Consider the following 25,262-nt stretch of genomic DNA (forward strand, 5'->3'; position numbering starts at 1 on the left):
TCAGGGATCAAAATGGCACTTTACTCATTTCCAATTTTGCTCTCATTTCAAATTTACAGTTTTGTCATCGTTGTTTTTTTCTGTCAAATTACGATTGTGCCCCCAGTGTAAGGTTACAGTCACACAATTGTTGTAGGTTTTTTTATAAAACTATGATAGTGTTTTGTTTTAATTTGTTAACTCTGTGTAATTATTATTCGTGTCAAACGGCTACCTGACATATTCATTTGTCCTGAAAATGCGGGCAGGAAAAAACTAGTATGTATACTAAAACAAGTTTAAACAAATCGCTATAATCATTTACGGTTGACAATTCAATATTCTACACACTAAAATCTTTATTCAAACTTGAAAGGCTGGCTATAACCAATTTGTAACAACCGAGAATTAAAATAAACCTTTTATGTGGCTGTCATCAAGACATCAACTCATATACAAGACGTCACGTGCAAAGATGATCTCCGCTGAATATCCCGCATGTAACATACGTATGCATAAAATATGAAAAACCCTTTTTTTTTATTTTCATACATAACAAACACTATTATCTTTATTACATTATTCACTAGAATTTTTTTTTTTTTTAAACGTTAAACATATGACATGATTAGTGTTACACTCCTCCTTCTTCTCCATCTCCTAGCAAGTTAAGGTACTCACAATACAACTTCTCTAACATGTCGTTTTCTTCATCATTGGACATCAGTACATCTTGATCATATGGTAAATCCTGATCGTTCATGCTTCCTGTACCTTCGATCTCGAACAATGGGGACCAATCCGGCCAAGAGAAGTCGGTCGCTTGTAGTTCGGCTTCTCCTTGATCAATCATGCAGCCGAATGATGCCGATTGTGATGAGGAAATAGAAGAAGAGGAAGATGAATCAGGCTGAGGACTGATTTCATCTTGTTTCTCTATGATCATTGACTTTTGATCGGTTTTGTTTTTCTTCTTCCTTGGCTTTTTATTGTTTAGGGAGTCTTCTGGCTTGTTGTTCTCTAACATCCGTTTAAGATGCGAGTTCCAGTGGTTTTTAATTTCATTGTCGGTTCGACCTGGAAGTTCTGTGGCTATGAATGACCATCGGTTGCCATGGACCGAATGGAGGCGGATGATGGTGTCATCCTCGTCAGCCGTAAAAGTTCCTCGTTTAATACCTGGACGAAGGTAATTCACCCATCGCAGCCTACAACTCTTCCCGCATCTAAGCAATCCTGGTTCCATTAAAACAAAACAATCATTAATTTGTCTTTAACCAAATAAATGAACATAATTAAGTCAGTGTAATATCCCACTTATAGCAGAGCTATTGTTTATTATTATTATTATTATTATTATTATTATTATTATTATTATTATTATTATTATTATTATTATTATTATTATTATTATTATTATTATTATTATTATTTATAAACGGTGTGATGGGCAAACTGTACCTACCTCTCTGTCCCATGTCCTATGGGACAGAGAGGCCCTATGGGACAGAGAGGATGCTTATGCTGAGACCTGATTTTAATATATAATTGACATACCGGCTTTGGAAGGCATGGATCGCCATTGGCCTTCACCGTGTGTTTGAATGTATTGAGTAAGGAGTTTATCTTCTTCATCGGACCATGCTCCTCTATGTAAACCCACCTTTGAGCAACAAGGAGCTCTTCCCATGTTGTTTTCTCTAGCTCTCTCACTCACACACAAACACACACTCGAGTGTGTGTTTTAGAGAAGGTATGAGAGAGAGATTTGGGGTGTGGTATGTAAGGCAAAGGAGACAATGACAATTGGTTAGCTTTTAAATGGTTGTCGAGTTAAAGTGTTAACTTTTTTATTAAAAAAATATTGACTTAAAGCCAAAAGTGCTGTCAACTTTCAAGAAACCGGTATGTACTTTCCAAAAGTTCAAAATCACCCCTTCAGTTATAATTTTATGAAATGACCTTTAGCTGATGTTATAGAATAATAAACTCGTTTTGGGCTGATTGGTTCGATCTAGTCCATAAAATCTGGATCTGGTAAGTTATGGGATTTAAATTAATGAGCTAAGATTCAGTTGATATGATATATATGATTCTTATTTTATTATTTACTAGGTTAGTTCCCCGTATGTTACACGGGTTGAACAATCTAAACTATATAATAAATATTTCTTGTAAATGCAAACCAAAGATGGAGACGTTTATATACCAAATTGATATAAATGAGTTAATGTATTTGAGTGTGCTCTCTTTTCGTCAAACGAAATTTAAAATTTATGGTTAGATAATTTATTAAAGAGTAAATTGTCATTTTAGTCCCTGAGTTTTTGTCCAAATTGTCATTTTAGTCCAAATAGTTTTTTTTCTCCTCTGGGTCACTGACTTTTCCTTTTAATTGCCATTTTGATCACATTGTCTAACTTAGTCTAAAAACCAGGTTATAATTAGGGGTATTTTGGCATTAAATTATTATGAGGTTTATAAATCATGTTGTAAACTACCCCTGGTTATCACTACACAATAGTTATGCCAAAAATACCCCTGGTTATAACCAGATTTTTAGACTGAGTTAGTCAATGTAATCAAAATGACAAGAAAATGGAAAAGTCAAGGATCCATAGGAGAAAAAAAAAACTATTTAGACTAAAATGACAATTTTCTAGAAGAGATTAAATTAAAATTAAACTAAATAATAATTATCTATAAGAGATTAAACTAAATAATATTTAATATGAGAGTTATCTATAATTAATTAAAAGAGATTAATTAAACTAAATAATAATTATTCATAAGATATGGCCTAATATGATGACTAGTGTCCCAAAATTAGTTTCTTTTATTATATAGTATAGATGTACACATTTTATACGAGCAAATTCTAATCATGTGACATCTTTGATAGACAAATAATATATAAGTTATATACTCGATTTATTTTTTAGTGGGTGGTCATCATAATTTTTTTTTGAGGCTAAACTAAATTTCAAACTCACGGAGGTGACGAGTATCTTGGTCTGGGCCCATTACGACAGACCTGGCGACGGCGCCCAGACCCACTTCACTCTTCCTGACCAAGTTAACATAGTCAAAGCCCAAAAGCGCTCCAGTCAACTAAAGGCCATTCCCGCCTAATGCGATCAGAGCATTACTGTTCCGGCCGAAAGTAAGATAAAACCCAATCCGGTGTGAACAGACTAAGACATTTAATGCCCCCGAGACCGATGGTTGTGCGTGGTTCCTCCACGAGAAGGTATGGAGGAAACAAATATAGAGAAAACGGATGCATTTAAATCTAGTTTCCTCATAATCCAGCAAAAGGGACAAGTATGGGTCTTTTGTCCGGGTAAGCCGTTTATCCAGAAGAAGACCCTTTTTGTCCTCTTCAAAAAGGTTGTTCTCGGGTAAAGAATCCAACCCATATAAGCAGAAGAGATTATCTCTCAAAGGTATCTTCTTCGTAGCAAGAACACACACTAATTTCCCGAATTAACTCTCACACATTGGATGTACCAAACACAATCCGATCGTTGATTTGGTCGTATTTAATTGGTCCCTTTGATCCTATAAAACGGTCACTTATTTTCACGCCGGAGTTTGGTCATCGATACTCCACTCGGGTGATCCATGATGAGACTAACGGTGTCTATTTTGTAGGTGATTCTGGTGGTCGGAGCCACGTTAGACTATTGATTTTGGCTTCAACATATGGTTTCTAAATACACCTTGGCTTTCTGGGCTCCCCACTTAGAAATAATTTCCGGCACATAAAAAAAGGAGTTACACTGTGATCAAAATCGCTTGTTGTATAACCATTATATTATAGGAATATTGGATTTTAATAATCTCAACTATTCGTCGTTGGCCGCCAACAGTCCCAACTTAAAAAATAACCACTAGCAGTCCCAACTATTGTTATATTGACCACTAATGGACCCTGACTAACAGAACCCAAACGCCGTAAGTCTCCGATCACCGAAAAACTGTTTTTGGCAAGAAAAAGGTTTCTAAAGGTCCGATCTAAGGTTACAAAAAGGTATGGGATGAAAATGTTAAGTTTTGCATCCAAAAAGTTGAGATTTCCGGCTAAAAAGGAGTTTTCCGGCGAAAAAAAAGTTTTCCGGCAACTTCAATAATTGGAGCTTTTACTATAAAAAGGTTCCTAAAGGTCCGTAATAAGGTTACAAAGAGGTTTGAGATGAAAATGTTGTGTTTTCCGGTCAAAAATGAGTTTTCTGGCCAAAAACGTTTTTCCGGAGATAACGGCGCTAGGGTTCTCTAAGTCAGGGTCCATTGGAGGCCAATATGTTAATAGTTGGGACTGCCAGTGGTTATTTTTTAAGTTGAGACTGTTGGCGGCCAACGCCGAATAGTTGAGATTATTAAAATCCAATATTCCTATATTATATATCAATAATATATCAATTTAAAGGAAGTCGGGGAAATAGTAACCGCTTATTGTTGGTGGCGAGGGCAGCTAGCGAACCAGTGGATCTCATCTGGCATCCAGTAGGTTAATTTCGTTATAGTTTAGCCCCATATTTTTAAATACAATAATCATGAGTATCGGTGTGTTGTTTTCAAAGAATTGTCGTGTAGCACCATAATTATACATAGGCAAATTAGAAAATAATAATCCCATCTTTCTGAAATTGGCCGATAATAATCCGACCTAGTCCATTTTTTTTTGTAAAATAGTATGCCGTTAAAATAACTTAATGGAGTTTAAGTTTTTTTCCGTATTATAAACCGATGTTTTAGGGCTTTTGATCAGAACGAGGATACGAGTCGATTGATGTAAAACTTACCTCAAAATACTGCCCCCAACCCACGAAAACGGTGCTTCAATTCGAGTGTTTAACTTCCAATTAACAAAATTCAAGCCCTTTCGAACACAATTTCGAGGTAAGTTTTACATCAATCGACTCGTATCCTCGTTCTGATCAAAAGCCCTAAAACATCGGTTTGTAATTCGGAAAAAACTTAACTCCGTTAAGCTTATTTTAACGGCGGTCTATTTTACAAAAAAATGGACGAGGTGGGATTATTATTGGCTCATAACTTATTATCAGCCAATTTCAGAAAGATTGGATTATTATTTTCCAATTTGCCTTATACATACGATGTGGAAAAAAAGGTTCGAGATGTAGACCCTAAAATGTAGGATTTTGTTCTAAAATCTAACACCACCATGTCACTGCCAACTTCATATAAACATAAAGGGTCACACATGTAAAATATGGAGATTATGATTAACTTGTCAAATAATTTTATAACATATTCATTAATATTTGCAATGTGAATTAACTTGTCTAATAATTTTATAACATATTCATTAATATTTGCAATGTAAATCGTGATCTCCTCATTCACGGGGAAATCATATATATATACACACTTTACATCTTTGTCTATTCTATCTATGGATACAATATGAAATTCAAATCAACACTTATCTAGGAGATAACTTAGATAGTTTACAAATTTTTATACTTTCCCTAATATTCATAACATCCTAAGCTAGGTAATGTTAAAGGTTAATTTATATTATTATGGGAAAAACCGTCAAAATGTCTTAGGCTAATGGGTGTGGAAGTCATGGTAGGAACATGATTAGTCACGTTGGAACATGAATGGAAGGCTACACCACCCCCTTCCATAATCCACCATGGTTTGCATGGATTAAACCATGGCAACCATGGTTCTCCTTTCCATTCTAGCTTAACTCCTTAAGATTCGACCTGGTTACTAAGAAGAAAGTATAGTGACTCTGCCCTTAAAAGAAAATTATTGATTGTTTAAGGATGTATGGACCAAGTGTTAGAAGGGGGAAAGGCAAGATATAGAGTGTAGTGTGTGGGAGTGTAACTTTAATTATTTAACTAAGAAGAAAGTATAGTTACTAAGAAGAAAGTATAGTGACTCTGCCCTTAAAGAAAATTATTGATTGTTTAAGGATGTATGGACCAAGTGTTAGAAGGGGGAAAGGCAAGATATAGAGTGTAGTGTGTGGGAGTGTAACTTTAATTATTTAACTAAGAAGAAAGTATAGTTACTCTGCCCTTAAAGAAAATTATTGATTGTTTAAGGATGTATGGACCAAGTGTTAGAAGGGGGAAGGTAAGATATAGAGTGTAGTGTGTGGGAATGTAACTTTAATTATTTAAAGTGTGAAATAAATTATTTAAAAGTTGAAATAACTATGTATAAAGTAACTTTAATTATTTAAAAGCTGCTAACATCTATTCATAATCATTGACAAAGTGCAATTTAATTTTCTACACACTTATATTATTTATCCAAAGGCTGCATATACAAGTTGTCACGTGCAAAGGCTGAATATCCCACATGTAACATGCATGTGTATGTAATATGAACATTGACCAACCCTATTTCTCTTATTTTCATACATGACGAACTATTTTATTAGTTTTCACTCATAGTTAATTAGGTAACAAAAGCATGTTACATGATTACACTCATTCTCTATCTCCTAGCAAGTTAAGATACTCATAATACAGCTTCTCTAGCATTTGGCTTTCATCATCATTGGACATGAGTAAATCACACCCCTCAAATGGTAAATCATGATCATTCATGTCTCCTAAACCTTCAATCTCAAACAATGGTGACCAATTCGGCCAAGAGAAGTTCGTCGCCAGTATATCAACTTCTCCTTGATCAATCATGCACGATGATGGTGCCGATTGTGATGAGCACATGGATGAAGAAGATGAAGCAGATTGAGGAACATTTTTAACTTGTTTCTCTACAATCGCTGACTTCTTATCGGGTTTCCTCTTCTTCCTTGGCTTTTTATTGTTTATTGAGTCATCTGACTGGTTCTGGATCATCGCCTTTCGTTTAAGATGTGAGTTCCAGTGGTTCTTAATCTCATTGTCGGTTCGGCCTGGAAGTTCTGTGGCTATGAATGACCAACGACTGCCATGGACCGAATGGAGGCGGATGATGGTTTCATCCTCATCAGCCGTGAAGCTTCCTCTCTTAATACCTGGCCGTAGATAATTCACCCATCGCAGCCTACAACTCTTTCCACATCGGAGTAATCCTGGACCCATTAAGACATAACAAACATTAATTTAATGTTCAAATTTTAATAAGAAGTTTTTCAGTGTTTTTAGGAAAAGAGAAATACGATGTACCGGAGCGAGGGAGAGGGAAAATGATTTATCACTTATAAAACTATGTATTATGGGGTAACGCGCTCATGACATGTGTTTTATTTTCATCAGCCCAAAAATTAATTTCACACGTATATCCACACATTACAGACTCACGCCCATTACCACACTCACGCCTGATCCCTTTACACCCCTATGGCGCCCCTTCGGAGCGGTGTTTGGTGGCCCTACGGGCTGAGATGGCAATGGGCGCAAACCTAGTACACACAATCTAAAAACAATCATTGGAGATTCTTTTTTCACGTACCTTAAAAACAGAAGTTAATGACATATTATTTGGATCTAATGTTTTATTACAAAAGGATTGTTTTCAACTATACATACCAGCTTTGGAAGGCATAGATCTCCATTGACCTTCACCATGTGTTTGAATGTATTGAGTAAGAAGTTTATCTTCTTCATCAGACCATGCTCCTCTATGTAAACCCACCTTTGAGCAACAAGGAGCTCTTCCCATACTCTCTCTCTCTCTCTCTCTCTCTCTCTCTCTCTCTCTCTCTCTCTCTCTCACACACACACACACACACTCCAGTGTGTGTTTACGAGAAGATTCGGGCTGTGGTGTGTAAGGCAAAGGAGACAACGCCTATTGGCGACCTTTTAAAATGTTGTCAAAATAAAATGTGAAGCTTTTCTTTTATTAAAATATTAGAATCAACAATGTGCTGTCTACTTTCTAGAAACCGGAATTTTGCTTGCAAAATGTTCAAGAACAACATCTTTAAGTCTAATATTATGAAGTAATCATCAGTCGTAGAATCATACCACACGTTTTGGGATGATTCATTTGGTCCATAATATCTGGATCTGGTGATTTATGGCTCTTTTTTGAGCTAATATAGAGTAGATATATATCGGAATATTGGATTTTAATAATCCCAACTATTCGTCATTGGCCGTCAACAGTCACAACTTTAAAAATTACCACTGTCAGTCCCAACTATTAACATATTCGCCTCCAATGGACCCTAACTAAGAGAACCCTAATGCCGTTAGTCTCCGGTCGCCGGAAAAACGTTTTTGGCCAGAAAACTCATTTTTGGCCGAGAAACTCAACATTTTCGTCTCAAACTTTATTTTAACCTTATTATGGACCTTTAGTAACCTTTTTCAAGTAAAAGCCTCAGTTATTGAAGTCGTCGGAAAACTTTTTTTTCGCCGAAAACTCTTTTTTTTTTTTCATCGGAAAACTCAACTTTTTGGCTGGAAAACTTAACATCTTCGTCCCAAACCTCTTTGTAACCTTAGATCAGACCTTTAGAAACCTTTTCCTGGCCAAAAACGGTTTTCCAGTGACTGGATACTAACGGCGTTAGGATTCTGTTAGTCAGGGTCCATTTGTGGCCAATATGTCAATAGTTGGGACTATCACTGGTTATTTTTTAAGTTGAGACTGTTGGCAGCCAACGACGAAAAGTTTGGATTATTAAAATCCAACATTCCATATATATCATTCTCAACTATCTTACTTGTACAGATTTTATATACAAAAAGTTAACAGGTGTAATCTTCAACTTTCTCTAATTAACCAACCCAATCACTCGGGCAAACAAGGTGACATCGTCGAATTCATCTTCGTCTACTCCACGAATATTAATCGAATAATCGTTCCCTTTTCCCGTCCCCACCACCATATATTTTATAAAGTATTTTTGCAAGTATTTGTTTGATTATGGTTAGGTTTTATCAACTTTGAATTCAGTTTAGTTTGGTTTTCGTTTCGGTTGATAAAACTTCAAAGAGATGAAGCTGAAACCCGAACCGATATACAGCCTTCACCCTAAGTGTTTAATACTAAACAAGATATCTAGCTGGTCTCTTGCTTTGTGTAGTGAAATAAAGTGGAGAGAGTTGTCGTCTCTATTATTCGGAATGATTTTATTTCTGTTTATCGTTTCTCATTACAGTGTCCAACGGGTCATCCACAATAATTGCTCAGCCTCAGGGGACGGGGTTTTGTCTTTGGTAGATTAGGGTTTGCAATTCAAAAAGGGGTGGAGGCGCAGCTTGTTGCCCGTCTACCTTCTGTTTTGATGTAACTTGACAAGTATGAATAAAATTTATATTTTGTTAAAAAAATACAGTGTATATTAAAATAAATCACCAAGTTTACTAGTCTAGCTAGATCAAAATTTGTTTTAAAAAATTGAATTGCAACTATAACTTTTTTATAACATTAGAGAAACTAACAATTCCTTAATAGTGTTCGTTACCATTAGAAATGGTTAACATTTCCCATCATATGTGTTGAATTTAATATTTCTGGTGGCTTATTTTAAAAATTAACACCAGTCTAAGTTTTTTAAAAACTACGTTCATAGATCTTGGAGTCATAACTCATAACAAAACTTTTGAAAATAAAGACTTGATTAAAAATAAAAGTTGAAACGCAAAATGTGTATTTGAGACGCATGAATTTTGAAATATCTAATCGTTGAAAATTTTGTGGTAAGACAACGTTAAAATAAATTAAAAATACAAAAAAATTATAAAAAAATTCTACCACAACATAATAATTTATTTTTGAAATACACGATGCCGTTAGGATCGTGAGGGGTAGTAGTACGTTTGTTTAAGATTGAATCTAATCAAACAGAACGTGAGGGCAGATCTTTAACATGTTTGTTTAAAACTGAATCTAATCAAACAAAATCATGGACATACGAATTGTTTTTAAAAATAAATAGAGTTAATAGGCAATTAATTTTAAAACGACAAACTTTTGTGATTATCATATGTGTTTTGTGACTGACTGAGATATTCTATCCTTTTATTAATAGATTTTCAAACTCAGTGTATTATTGAGTAATACTTCAGCATTTTAGATCGACACGTTTTGAAAAAGTTAATTATTTTTTAAAACGAATAACAAAAAAAGCCTGATTATTCAGGTAAACCCAATGACAAAAGACAATAACAACAAAAACAAAAACCCGATGTTCCCATTCTAACTCAAGATCTCGGACTTGTTAGTGGAACCGTATGATCATAAGATCTCTCATGGGTCGAACCACCCAGGGACGCAGCTTTATAGGGGGGGGGGGGGACGACCCCTCGAACTTTTCGCTCAGTAGTAGGGGTGTTCATCGGATTTTTTCTTTGGGTTTCGGGTTTTTCGGGTCGGGTTGTTTGGGTTTTTCTCTTGGAAAATTTGACCCGATAACCGACCCATTTTAAAGTTCGGGTCAGGTTATTCGGTTTTCGGGTTTAGATGAAAAATGAAAATAAATGTTTTTTTTTTTTTTTACAAAATATCATCAAAATTCATATTGCTATTTTAATAATAACATCAAAGTTCAAATATTAGTTGACAATATGCTATTATAATATTTAAAAGACCCAAACCTTAATGTTCCATATATTAAAGATTCTAAGGGGCTGTTTGGTAGCCTCTTAATGACCATTCAGATGCTACCTCTTAATGGTTTAAAACCTCTGAATAAATAAGAGGTAACCTCAAGTCTGAATGGTTAAGAGGTAACCTCTGAATGGTAATCATCACATGTCACATTTTTCTACCTTTTCATTGGTAAAATTCTTAATGGTTCCATTAAGAGGTAGCCTCTTAATGACCATTCAGAGGCTGCCAAACAGCCCCTAAATCTAAACACTTTTATAAGAAAAAAACAATAAATGCTCGGGTTTCGTGTTTCGGATTTTTCGGGTCAGGTTGTTCGGGTTTTTGGCCAGGAAAAAGTGACACGATAACCGAACCATTTAAATTTCGGGTTAGTCGGGTTTGGGTTTCGCGGGTTCGGGTTTTTCGGGTATTCACTAATTCGGGTTCGGGTGGCTTTGAATTCGGGTCGGGTTTCGGGTTTTTGATAACAATGAACAGCCTTACTCAGTAGTGTCCGGTATGTAGTTTTCGTATAGAATTTTTTAGGTGTATACGTTTTCTATCCCCTGGTTTTATAATTTTAATAGGTATATATACGTTTTCGACCCCCTGATCAGAAATCTCATGCTTCGCCACTGGAACCACCGTGTTTTCGTTAAGGAGTTCATAAAAAGTACCCGCAAACATGCTAGTATAATCGGCCATCTCACGTTTCATCCATCGCGCACAGATCAAATCCCAACTCAAAAATCAATTACATTATAACAACAAAATTTAAATATTTACAAAAGCAAGTAAAAAAAAATCATTGTGTTTATTTTTTGAGCTTAAAGATGGTGTTTAACATGCTCTGTTCTGTTCAACAATGGGTATAACTATACATACCCAAAGCAAAAGACAACCAACCCCCGTCTGTTTCTTTTCTCAGAAACCAAAACGCTCGGTTTTTTAATATATATACCAAGGGATTAGGATCAAATACAAAGGATCTTAATTGTAAGAAGTGTAAGAAGGATTTATAGAGTGACAAGTGTCCAATAACCTAAAAAAACCCACTACACAAAAAAACCCACTAAAAAAAAAAAAAAAAAAAAACCCTTAAACATCCACCACCACCAAAAACCAACCCCCCCCCCCCCCCACATCACCCACCCTAAAAAAAAAAAAAAAATTTACACTTGCCACTCTATAAATCCTTCTTACACTTCTTACAATTAGAAGACTTTGTAGAATAACTTGACCCATATACCAAGTATAACTGTAGTCTTGTAATCAAATAACTTATAACATAATCTATGTACTAAAAAAAGACCATGTAAGCTTTCACATCCGAATGGGTAGCCCGTAATTCAGATACGTTCTAATCCGCCCATCCCAACCCGCAGCTACAATCACCAGACCCCAAACATGCGGCGCAACAAAAGTGCTTTGATACGCGGTTTTCAAGAACTTGTACTCCGATTTACGCATCGAAGGTGACACACTAACTTGAGTTGAATCGGGTAGTGTTTCAGCTGGCCATGTTGGCGGTCCTTTCAATAACGACTCCAAGAAAAACCCACGGGTGGTTGTTGGTGACACCAGTCTAGGTGAATCTATCGTGCTTCGTGGAACCACAACGTTGTTGTTGGTGGTTAACGTAAGTCGTGGAGACGGAAGTGCGGCTGCTATGGTTTTGAGACCGCACCATGGTATGGCCATTGTTGTGTTTTGTGAGGTGAAGTTTTCGTACGATGAGTGGCTTTTGGGTTTTGTGACGGGTTTGTTGGGATTGATGTGGTTCCAGATGTATATGTTTGAATCCTCTGCGGCTGAGATTATGTGTTTTCCGTCGGATGTGAAGCATGCCGACAATTGGCTTCCGGAACTTCTACTACCTGCGTATAATATAAGTTTCCACAATCAAATGTTTTGAAGTACAAGATTACATGCATGGAATACCACTAGTAAATGCTTGGTTCAATATAGATCGTAAAATATGACTCGTTACATTCAAGTAAAACTATCTGCATTATCATAGTTATTAATATCGTTCATTGCGAGCGCTATAGCGAATACCGAATAGCGTAGCGTAGCACTCGTGAGTCGCTATTTGATTTTGGCGCCTCCATAGCGGGCAAAAAGCGAGATTTTAGGTTTTTTTTTCTTTTTTCTGCTTTATTATGAATAGCGTGATTTTAGGTTTTTGACAAGCATATATATAAAACAGCTTATTTGGATATAATATACATATAAAATAGAGTAAATTACAAAAATCGTCCTTATGTATGTCAGTTATTGCAAACTGTGTCCTTTGTCTTCAATAATTACAGAAAACGTACTCGATGTTTGCAAACTCTTGCAAGTTATGTCCTTTAGCCCTAACTCAGTTAATTTTTGTGGTTAAATCTGACCAAATGGACCCCACGTGAGGGTATTTTTGTGGTTAAATATGAACAAATGGACCTCACATGAGAGTAAAATGACCAAAATACCCTCATGTGGGATCCATTTGGTCATATTTAACCACAAAAAATTAACTGAGTTAGGGCTAAAGGACATAACTTGCAAGGGTTTGCAAACATCTAGTACGTTTTCTGTAAGAGTTAATTGCCATTTTAGTCCTTGAGGTTTGTCCAAATTTGCCATTTTAGATTTTTTTTATTTTTTAGATTTTTTAGTATTTTTATGATTTTTTTTTTAGAATTTTTTTGATTTTTTAGAATTTTTTTTTATTTTTTAGGATTTTTAGAATTTTTTTTATTTTTATGATTTTTTTTATTTTTTCGATTTTTTTGGATTTTTTAGAATTTTTGGGATTTTTAAAATTGGATCAAAATGGCAATCCCCAAAATACCCCTGGTTAAAAATGGGGTTTTTGGATGGAATTAGGGTATGTGATCAAAATGGCAACAAAAGGGAAAAGTCAGTGACCCAGAGGCGAAAAAAAAAAACTATTTGGACTAAAATGGCAAATTTGGACAAATCTCAGGGACTAAAATGGCAATTAACTCTTTTCTATAATTATTGAAGACAAAGGACACAGTTTGCAATAAGTGACATACATAAAGGACGATTTTTGTAATTTACTCTATAAAATATTCCTAAAATTTTCTCCTAGTGTGTCGCAAAACATAAAACAACGCCCGCTATTTCATCGCCATGGGCGTAGCTTTGAAGGGGCCGGGAGGGGCGCCCGACCCCTCGAACTTTTCGCTCAATAGTGTTATGTATGTACTTTCGTATAGAATTTTTTAGATATATGCGTTTTCGACCCCTCCGGTTTTATAATTTTTAAGGTATAATTTTAGGTCCGGTGACTTCCGACCCCCCGGTCGGAAATCTCAAGCTTCGCCACTGTTCATCGCTATCACTACGTTGCATATAGGTAGCTTGTCGCTATCATCCGCTATTCGCCATTAATAACTATATTCCATCTTTTGTATTTAGTTTTCAAATAATTGTTATGCTTGCAATCGGTTGGTTAAGTAGTTAACTAGATAACTAAAACCAATTAACTCTGTTTGAGTAAAGTACATGGATGGTCCCTATGGTTTACGAAAACTTTGGATTTGGTCCCTAGCTTTCCAAAAGTACACGGATGGTCCCTGTGGTTTGCATTTTGTAACGCATATAGTCAAGCAATAAATCTAAAGGTTTCAGCAGGTCCAAGTTAGGGACTAAATGCGTTACAAAGTGCAAACCACAGGGACCATCTATGTACTTTCGGAAAAATTTGGGGACTAAATGCGTTACAAAGTGTGAACTACAAGGACCATCCGTGTACTTTTGAAAAGCCAGGGACCAAATCCAATATTTTTGTGAACCACAGGGGCCATCCGTGTACTTTACTCATAATTGTTTTATTCAATTGGGTTTAGTTTAAGGAAAACCAGACCAATATGCTGGTTAACCTACCAAAACTACATTTTGATTCGGTTAACCTACATAAACTCAATTTCTGGTTTAACTTTTGAAAACAATATTTTAGTTCGGTTAACCTAACACAGCTACGTTTCAGTCTAGTTAACCTACCATGAACACCTGTGGTGTAATAGAATAATTTAAAAAAAATTGTTCACTAACTTTCGAGTAACTTGTTCTTTGCAAGAAAAACGGTTATGTTAACCATTGTCATGTTTTAAGAGTCGTATTTTTTAGTTAAAAAATCAAGACTAATGAAGTAAAACGTACCCTTAAATTTGCCTACGATGTTGATCCCACAAAGGATTCTCACTTGTGAATCGGCTGTCGAAACAAGGACTTTCCTGGAGTCAATCGGGCAAAACTGAAAAACGAAACATTACCGTATTACAGCGTATGAATCTATTTAACAAAACTGATATATAAATACATCTGAATGTTAGTCAATACCTGAAATCCAGTTATTCTCTTTGGCCACTTCTTTTTACTCATCGACAAAATTTGAGTATGCAATTGCAGCCGTTCATCTGCAAATAAGTTCATCAACTTACATAAAAGAAGAAAGTTACATGCATGAGTTAGTTCTTTTAACTAGGGCTGCAAACGAACCAAACGAACACAAACAAGGTCTTGTTGTTTGTTAAGGAGATATATGTGTTCATGAACACTTACCGAACGAGATTTTCTGTTCATGTTCGTTCGTTAAGGAAATGAACGTGTTTGTGTTCCTTTGTTAATTTTAGGTAACGAACGTTCATGGAACACAAACGAATACAGACTAATAATGTTCATGAACACAAATGAAAACAAACGTATACACACAAGCGTTCATGAAGAGAATATATAATAAACTGATACTTATTAGATATTTTATCCGTCAAAATTTTGAAGTATCTTAATAAAATATAGAAGTTAAAAACACTAACGAATTATAGAACATAAATGAACACGTTACCGAACGTTCACAAACATAAATGAACGAATGTGGTCTCTGATCATGTTCGTTCCTTTAACTAAACAAACGAAATTTCTTGTTTGTATCCGTTCATTTATTAAAGAGTTAATTGCCCGGATGGTCCTTGTGGTTTCACGTTTAGTCCCCACCTTTTGAAAATAGCAGGTATGCTCCTTATGGTTTGTTATTTTGTTACTCGGATAGTCCCCTGAGTAGATGTCAGTTAGTTTGGAAATAGCAGGTATGCTCCCTATGGTTTGTCATTTTGTTACTCGGATAGTCCCCTGAGAAAATGTCAGGGGACTATCCGAATAACAAAATGACAAACCATAGGGAGCATACCTGCTATTTCCAAAAGGTGGAGACTAAACGTGAAAAAATGTGAAATCACAAGGACCATCCGGGCAATTAACTCTTTATTAAACGAACGAACACAAACAAACTTCCCGCCGAACGATTCACAAACTATTCGTTGAACGTTCGGTTTGTTTGCAGCCCTACTTTTAAGGTAAAAAGCATACCAGTAATATCATAGAAGCTGCATTTTCCATCTAACGTTCCCACAATGCTTCCCTAATGTAAGCGAATAAAGATCATCTTTTTAGTTTTATTCCAACAAAACATAACCGAATAAAAATAATGATAATATAGAATAAAGATAATTGCTTTAGAACAGAACGAACCTTGCCATCTGGATTATAACACACCGCAGTTATAATATCACCAAGATCAAGCCAATCAATAACTTTACAACTATGCACATCCCATACGCGTACTTTGCCATCAATGGAACCACTGATGAAATAGTTTTCATCCACGGGATTGAAGTCGACACATGTCACTACACAAATGAATCCGATTAATCGTCATTTAATTTTATGGGTGCTAGGAGACGAATATGAATTAACCGGCACTCACCGTAGTTGTTGTGAGTAAAGACTTTGAGGCATTCGTTATGTCCAAGTTTCCACAAACGAACGGTTTTATCCACAGAAGATGATAGAAGATGCTGAATTATGAAAAATAAAAACAAAAAGGTTATTCACGATTATGAATTGTGGGTGTTCTTTAAGTATATTTAAGAGTAAAATGGCATTTTCGTCCCTGAGGTTTGGCCAGTTTTGCGACTTTCGTCCAAAGGTTTGTTTTTCCGCATCTGGATTTAAAAGGTTTGAAATCTTGCCATTTTCATCCGCGGCTCGTTAACTCCGTCCATTTTTCTCTGTTAAGTGAGGGATATTTTCGCTTTTTTTGTTAACTTAAAGGGCAACTCGGTCTTTTTCAAGGGTATTCGGTCTTTTTAAAGTGAAAAAGATCGGATTGCCCTTTAAGTTAGCAAAAAAAGACGGAAATACCCTTGACTCAACGGAGAAAAATGAATGGAATTAACGAGCCGGATGAAAATGGCAAAATTTCAAACCTTTTGGATCCAGATGCGGAAAAACAAAACTTTATACGAAAGTCGCAAAACTGGTCAAACCTCAGGGACGAAAATGGTGTTTTACTCTAGATTTGATGAAAATTTTTATAACACACCCCGTTTTTAGACCATGAAAGTGATAAGATCTCGCCACCATGCCCATAGAACTCATGCACAGGTTTCTCTGAGATTCTGAAGACGTTAGGTGGTAAAATAACACAAGCTAGTTCCGATGATTTCCTGAAGCCTCCGAATTTACGTGTTTTTTCTTTGTCTGCTTTAAGAGGGGCTAATTCGGAGAGATGATTAGTTGAGAAATACAACGACGAACGATCGGTTTCTTGAATCTTATATATTCTTGGATCTTGATCTTCAAAAATCATCCAAACGCGTACGATAGCATCTTCACCAGCACTTGCCAAGTATCTGCCGTCATGACTGAACTTTATAATCGAGATTGGACCGTTATGAGCAGGAAACTCTTGTGTGGCGTAAAGTGACGATAATTCTTTTGATTTCTTTTTGTGTGCGTGCACATGAACAGAGCGAGTACCCGCACCCGCATCGTCTTTTGAATTTGGCTTCAAAGAAACCGACTCGTCATGTTCATTTGTGATTCGAGCCATGACACTTAGCTTTTGAAGCCAACCCTTTTTCACTTTCTTACGTCTATCTAACAAACTCATGGCGTCACCTTCTCTTCTTGACGACTGCTGAGAAGACGTACCGGAATCCGGTTTACTCTCTGCACCGAAATCAAATGACGTTTTCACCAATACGTCCTCACCCGATTCATCCCAATTTACACTAGAAGTCACCAACTCCATCGTTTTACTCGACCAATCAGTTAAAGACGGCTGCCTACACAAAACCTCATCTTGAGTGTTCAAATTTTCACGCGAAACAACTTCACCGCTGTCTCTTATTTCATCAATGAACCCGTCTTCATACGGATCATACCCCTCTTCGTTGTCTCTATTTACACGCCATCTAGAACTCAAGCCCATTAACCTCAACAACTTATCACGACGAGCATCGACACCGTCCAAATTCCCAACCCAATAATCATACCCAAAGCCCGAAGTCGAACAGTCCTCCGGTAACCAATCCGAACCCGAGTCAGACATATAATCGAACACCTCACGGGCGTCAAAAAACTCATCTTCTTCATCCTCACTATAACTACCCATCTTCAATTCTCAAAACCTCACCTTGTCAAAACATAACCCCCAAAATAATAAGCTTATTAATATTATAAAAACAGAGACGATTACAGACTAATGGCAGGTAGACGAGCAACAAGTTGCGCCGCTACCCCCTTCTGAATAGCAAACCCTACCCTACCCTGCTAAACACAAAATTCTGCCCCTTAACATGCGGTGTTACTGCTTACCACCTGCTGAACCCGCTTGAGGAACCGCACCGCGTCAGGGGCGAGAGCGCCAAAAGTATCAAAAACACAATATTATTCTCCCAAAAATCCTAACACCCAATTTACAAACATAGATTACTTAACAAACAAACAAAGAAATAAAGCATATAAAAATTAGATTTTTCTTGATACAATCAACCAAAGATAGTAATTCCTGAACATGTATATAATAAATGAACAAACTTTATGCAAAATTGAGCAAAACCCATCATAATTCTTGATACAATCAACCAAAGATAGTAATTCTTGAACATGTATATAATAAATTAACAAACTTTATGCCGAATTGAACAAAACCCATCATGAATTTAAGATAATACTACATGGGTGATGAAAAAATCTAACCTTTTTGGACATGGGATTCGAATTGATGGTCGAAGGGACACCGGAATTGAAGAAGTGAGGGTTGATAAAACCTAGAGGAATTTTATAAAGTGACAAAATATTTGACTGATCAAAATTAGGCTACAGCTTGGGGAAGAATGATTTGATAAAGGGGTAGGATCCGGATTGGGAAGTGGGTCGAAGAATGGGGCCTACTTTGATGCGTCACTTCAGCTAACGGTTCCATCAATGTTCCCACCTCTTGATTTTAACTTTTGTTCGGGGTTACAAAAGTACACTCTATGTGTGTTTTTACGGTCCACGGATATTAAAAGGGTAGTATTATTGGCATACTTAGGTGTTGTTTGTTTTTTCAGATGTAAAATGTCTGTAGTCTGCGAACCACATCTGCAGGCATTTGCAAGAGAGGATGTGGCCCAAATGTTGCAATCTACAAGGAGAAGAGGGTTTGTTTTTTTTTTTTTCTTCAAAAACAACTTCAACCACACAACACACACACAAGCTCTCTCTCTATGCTCTCTCTCTCTCTAGAAACTCTCTCTCTCTCTACAACCACCACCACCACCGCACCACCTCCGCCACCACCACCGCACCACCTCCAGCCCGTAACCACTGCCATTCGCACCACCAGATCGTCACCACAGCAACACCATTCACTCAACCGTCTCTTCCGATTCAACTCCCCCTACGAATCCTCATCCTCCGATCCATCCTCTTCCGTTTGTGGCCGCCGCCAACAGCCACCGAACACCACCCTGTCACCACCATTGTCTGGCCTGCGTATTTGTAATTGGTAGAGTGAGAGAGATCGAGTTTTAGGCTGCTGAAGTGTTTGATTTTTAGGGTGTTGTTTTGATTCACAGAGAAAAGAAAGAGAAGGGTAGGGGAGGTGGTGCGGTGGTGGTGGCGGAGGTGGTGGTGGCAGGGGAGAAGAGGAAGAAGAAGAAGGGTGTGTATGAAGATCTGATCTGTTTGTGAAGCTATTATCCATAGCTTTTTTTAAGCTATTAAAAACCATTTTAAGATCTTTTTTTTTCTAAACAAACAGTCTTCAAGGGCTTATGTCTGCCCGCCCGCAGACATAAGCTCTTTACAGACGATATAAGCAAAAACAAACAGAACTTAACTCTCTTAAATCGATACTTTCAATACGGATTGTATAAACCTATATGTGTCGTATTACTTTTTCAATTTTCAATAAAGACTCATGCGTTAGATTTTGTCTATTTGATTGGATCTATACGGATCGTATAGGCCTATACAGGTAGTATTGGTTAAAACTTTTGTTTTTTTTGTTTACAAATTTTTTTATACATTTGATTATGGTTTTAACAAAGTTTTCTAAAAAAATATTTATTTTTTAAAAATAAAAACTTCATTTTTTTAAGAATACCATGAACAATTTAGTATAGTATAGATGAGGTATATGTGTAGTAAATGTCCCGTATATGTATCGCATCGGTTAATTTATATTTTCAAAGGTATTTTGTTTGTATAATGTATTTAAAGTGTTTTTTTGTTTGTTTAATGGATACAACACGTAAATTAACCCACAATATACGCCAAAATACGTCACCGTATAGACATAATACGCCATAATACGAAACAATACAACAAGTAGAGACATACGCGATAACACAACACGTATAGACAATCTACACCCTAATACGACACTTACAGACAATAAACGTATACGTGTTTTCCTCGGTTCGACACGTTTTCCTCGGTTCGACGCGTATACGTGTCATATTTTGACGAATTGTTTTTTACGCGTATACAACACGTAAATTAACCGACAATATACACCAAAATTGTTTTTTTCGTGTTTTCCTCGGTTTGACGCGTATATGTGTCGTATTTTGACAAATTTTCGCGTATTTTGTCATTTTATGAAGTATACCTTCAACATACGTCGTTTCGGTGACGTTCGGCTGCGTGTGATTATCGTATTCTATGATTACGTACAATTTTTTTTGAAATCCACTTGTATTGTACAGTGTCGTGTTATATGTATACGCGTCTTAGAATATCATTAGTTGCGTACTTTGACGTATTTTAGCGTATTTTGATGTATTTTAGCGTATTGTAGCACATTTTAGCGTATTTTGACATATTTGAGCATATTTTGACGTATTTTAACGTATTTAAGCGTACTTTGACGTATTTTTGCGTATATATCTATTTAAAGTCCTCCCAATCTGGTTGAGTAAATGAATTTTTAAAAATGATAAATAAAGTTATAACATAAATAGTATAGCATAATAAACATGTACAAAATCTATACGACAAGATAAATTTTTAAAAATATTTTTTGTTTAAAAAATAAAAGAATTCTTTTAACGACAAACTAAAACAACTATCCACTTTTAGAATATAGATGATACACCTTATCACTATATTATTTGAAACGACTCTTCAAATTACTATATATACATTACTATATAACATTTAGGGTAGTTCTTCTCTACAATAAAAACACAACCCCTTATCTAAAATTAAATTACCAAAATGCCACTTTTTAATTTCAGTTTCTTCTTCACCACCAAAATACCACTTTTGATCTCAAATTCTCAATCTTTTTCACCTAAAAATCAGATGGATGGTTTTTTTTCTTTAGTTTTTTTTTTTTATTATCTTATAGTGATAATTTTTAGTTTTTTTTTGTTATGGTTTATATTTTTAGTCTCTCGGATTTCTATGTTTCGGTTTCGGCACCACAAGTTTTGTTTTTTATTGTCTTTAAGTTAAAGTTCTATCGCTATTAATTTGAGTTTGTCAATGTTTTACGCTAGCTTATGGCATAAGTTCGCGTTGGTCCTTGCCTGTACGTTTTCGAACCCTGATCGAAAATCTCAAGCTTTGCCACGGGTCACAGACGGTATAAATTCGCATTTTCATTTTACAAATTTCTTGATTTTAATCGTTGTTTGCTTACCACCTGGCATGGTTTAATCCACCTACGCCCCCATAACACGGGGGCAGGGTTAACACTAGTATAATAACATTTTGAGTAGCTTGTTGGCTACAGTAGTCAAAGAAACACTCATTTTCAAGATATTTACATAATTGCCACTCTAATTTTCATCACATTTTTTGAGAGAGAATTATATATATATATATATATATATATATATATATATATATATATATATTCTTCTCTTTTAGTGTGAATTTTTTACCCTTATGTTTGTATGTTTTATTTTTAGACCTACAGATTTTGTCCTTTTTATTTGGATCTATAATTAAAGTTTTCTTTATAAATTCGTGTTTATATACACTTTATGTCAGCTTGTAGTATAAGCTTGCGTTTCATTTTACCTACGTTTTACGTCACGTGAAGATATAATTTCGTTTCTTTTGTATTACGATTTTTTCGGTTTTGATTGTCGTATACTTACTACTTAGCATGATTTTACGACCCTGCCCCGCAACGCGGGTGTTAAACACTAATATATACACATTTAGTGTCGGGCTTAGCTACAATAACATGTGTGTCTTTTTTTGATTGGAGCACAACTAAAACAACACAAGGTACAAGGTCCAACATCTGTGAACTGTGAACAAGCAACACAAGACACCACCGTAAAGGTTTGGGCAGTTAACATCCATGAACTGTGAACATGCAACAACCGTCGAGCCGTAGTCGTCGCTTAACGAACTCTTCGGAACCCTAAAAGGTCTGTGTTGTGCCATGAGTCTCGAGACGAAACAACAGGTTCGTCTAGAGTTATGGTGTTGTTTGTAAGCGGTGGTGAGGGAGACTAAGCGGTTTAGGGGTTGGTGGTAGATTAAAGGGGTTGATAACGTAACTGATGAGATGAGGTGAAGGTGAAACGATGGCCATGGTGGTGAACTAGATGAAAAAGAACCAAAACAAAAAAAAGGTTGAGATGGTAGTCTGGTAATCTAAATCCATGGGCTGTAAAGGTTTTTTAACCAAAATAAACCACATTCAGAATCAACTTTATGTAATTATCCCTTGAATAGTACACCACAAAATTTCTTAATAATAAATACTATTAGAAATTAGCAAAATGTTACTTTAAAATAGACATATATGTTTACATTAATATTTAATAGGTATGTGATTTGGTTTGGTTTTGAACAACACGTATTATAACACATTTTATGGGAAAATTGATTTTCATGTATTTTCTTTTAATCTCATAACTTTAAACTATTGTATTTTATTTTTATCATCATAAATTTTGTGCTAAAAATGTTAAATACCACACATCTATAAAATTTCGGATTATCCGTTTTGACATACATGGTTTTATTAGCGTTTCGATGTGTGTTTTTCGGGGGGGGGGGGGGGGGATATGAGTGTACAATTCATAGAAATCAATGCTAATATATTTTAAAAACACATATACAATTTGTCAATAAATGTAAAACATGTGTCGACATCCTTTCTAGTTTCTCTTGCATTGCTATACCAAGTGTCGTTACTCTACCAATACCGTAATGAACGGAATCAAACCGATACCGGCTGAATTCTAGCGCGCAACGCGCGCGATATTCTTGCTAGTTGATATATAAAAGTAATTATTAATTTTCAAACTATAAGTCAAACTATAAATATTTCATAAAATTCAAACAGGTTTACCATTCAAGTTTTAAAATGATAATTCAATGGTTGAAGGTGGTAATCTATGACCTTTAAATTGTCCCTTTTGATATACCATTTCCACATACACTAGTATTAGCTAAAATGTCAATATGTTGTTTTTTATGAACATGTGGATTCGAAATAAATAAATAAATTACACGACATACTTGAAACTTTATATTACTTGTAGTAAATGAGTGCTCAAACAATGTGTCGGGTGTAACTCACACGTGGTCCCCATATTTTTAGCTTTTTTTTTTTTTTTTTTTTTTTCTACGCATTCTTGCGACCGATGTGCTTATGCTCATTTTTAGAAGAAGAAAAAATTAAACGGCAAATCTATCTTGTTAATTAATCGGTTCTGTTTATTTGATTAGATTGTTGGTTTCAGTTTGGTTCGATTAATTTTAGTTGATAGCCAAAACCAATGTTTGGCTAATTTTTTTTTTCTTAGAAACACATAAAATAAAGGTATATCAATATATGAAATGAAGTTATAAGAACTAGAAATATATGAAAATATAAATGATTTGGTTTCTATTTGATTGATTTCGGTTAAGGGTACAAAAAGATGATAATCGATTTTTTTGTTAATTCGGTTTTTGGTTAATTCAGTTTTTGCTTGATTTTTGTTCGGTTTGGTACGTTATTGTTCGGTTATTTCTCATTCATAGATACTATTAATCATGTAACCTAACGTTTTTTAATTAAAAAAACTATAGCAACATTATACTTAAATTAAAGATAATAAATGTTCATTTTTATGGTATATATATATATTTTTAGAAAATATGAACTTATAAAAAATTTATGATCGTTTAAAAATCGTGGCGTAGTTAGAGTAAAAGGAAAAAAGTGTAACTATCATATAAGTAATCAAAATATAAATAAAGTCGGGTCATCAAAATTTAAGTATTGTAAAAAGACCTGTATTGGCTATATACTCCAACAAAAAAATCAACACATGCATTAATGATTGTACTTCGATCGATAGTATTTGTATTACTTAAAATTACAAAAAATCATTTTCAAATATATTATAATATTGTACAGATAAATCAAAACAATACAATTGAAATAGTTCAAAGAGAAAACAATAAATCTATCGGGTTTATATAATACCCGATTACAAATTTTAGGCCTACACAAACTAGGACTCCTATTTAAAATTCAAACATACTACTAATAATAATAAACTTAAACCTAACAGATCAACATAACTTTAAATAATAATAGTAATAATAATCATCATAACAGGGCCGTCTTCGGAAATACTAAATTTTTTTTTTGGCCCTGAGCGAGATAAAAACCGGGCCCTACCCGCACAATAATATAAACTCATTAATTAGCCAATCACATATATAAAATGTAAAAAATCATAATCTGATGATAATTGTTATAAAATTAATAAAACAAAAGTAGTGTAACAAAATGATTCAACCTACTTACTTAATTGAACCGTGTGGCTTTCCTAGCGTTTTAGAATCAAAGCTCGATCTTTGTATAACGTACTCTACATTTTATGATAAAAATCACTATTAGATGAACATATATCTATAGCTAGGTAAAAAATTAGAAAACTAAAATGATAATGTGAAGATATTAATATTCCTTGTGCATGATTTCCGCAAGTCGTATACACAGGCTAGAAGATATAACTAATGTGGAAAGGAAAAAAAAAGACAGATTGGAAATAGTCGGATGGAATCGAAAGTGAGCCTCTTTGATTCTATGCGCAAAAAAGAACAAATGAACCAACCAATCGTCACTCATTTATTGTTACTGATTACTCTCAGGCATAAAAGATTTGACGATATGCTGGATACAAATAAAAAGTAAAATGTGGGAATCGAACCGGAGACCTGACAGGTAAAATACTACACGTTAACCAAGTGAGCTATGGACAGTTAGGAGTTACTCTGATAATTAAATGTTATATATACATATAATTATAGGGGAATGTTCATTTAAGAAGAAATTTAATGTGAGAAGAAAAAGAAGAAAGGACATAGTAGTAAAGTGTTATTTCATTTATAACTCATATCATTAATTTTTATCTCTTTAATTAATTAATCAA

General features: G+C 35.1%; 3 protein-coding genes across 8 annotated transcripts; all 3 read right to left on the reverse strand.

Annotated features, from left to right (window-relative positions):
• Positions 1-512: 512 nt before the first annotated feature.
• LOC110864474 (transcription factor MYB111) lies at positions 513-1,778 on the reverse strand. Its single transcript, XM_022113543.2, has 2 exons — positions 1,537-1,778; positions 513-1,215 (listed from the first exon to the last, which is right to left on the reverse strand). The coding sequence occupies exons 1-2, from the start codon at positions 1,667-1,669 to the stop codon at positions 614-616; spliced, it is 735 nt and encodes a 244-aa protein (XP_021969235.1). The 5' UTR covers positions 1,670-1,778; the 3' UTR covers positions 513-613.
• A 4,462-nt stretch (positions 1,779-6,240) lies between these two features.
• On the reverse strand, positions 6,241-7,733 carry LOC110864476 (transcription factor MYB111). The gene is made up of 2 exons (XM_022113548.2): positions 7,503-7,733; positions 6,241-7,045 (listed from the first exon to the last, which is right to left on the reverse strand). The coding sequence occupies exons 1-2, from the start codon at positions 7,633-7,635 to the stop codon at positions 6,456-6,458; spliced, it is 723 nt and encodes a 240-aa protein (XP_021969240.1). The 5' UTR covers positions 7,636-7,733; the 3' UTR covers positions 6,241-6,455.
• A 3,580-nt stretch (positions 7,734-11,313) lies between these two features.
• LOC110864475 (WD repeat-containing protein 44) lies at positions 11,314-18,764 on the reverse strand. Of its 6 annotated transcripts, none has more exons than XM_035974342.1 (9): positions 18,574-18,764; positions 18,193-18,278; positions 16,913-18,007; positions 16,295-16,385; positions 16,060-16,217; positions 15,898-15,949; positions 14,872-14,948; positions 14,692-14,785; positions 11,314-12,395 (listed from the first exon to the last, which is right to left on the reverse strand). In XM_035974342.1, exons 3-9 carry the CDS (start codon positions 17,984-17,986, stop codon positions 11,842-11,844), a joined length of 2,100 nt encoding a protein of 699 aa, XP_035830235.1. In that variant the 5' UTR covers positions 17,987-18,007; positions 18,193-18,278; positions 18,574-18,764; the 3' UTR covers positions 11,314-11,841. The 6 variants fall into 6 exon arrangements, with proteins under 6 accessions (XP_035830235.1, XP_021969238.1, XP_035830233.1 ...); XM_022113546.2 differs by having other exon boundaries at positions 18,190-18,278; XM_035974340.1 differs by having other exon boundaries at positions 16,913-18,278.
• Between the last annotated feature and the right edge of the window lie 6,498 nt (positions 18,765-25,262).

The sequence above is a fragment of the Helianthus annuus genome, chromosome 6 (genome assembly GCF_002127325.2).
Source record: "Helianthus annuus cultivar XRQ/B chromosome 6, HanXRQr2.0-SUNRISE, whole genome shotgun sequence".
NCBI lineage: Eukaryota > Viridiplantae > Streptophyta > Magnoliopsida > Asterales > Asteraceae > Helianthus > Helianthus annuus.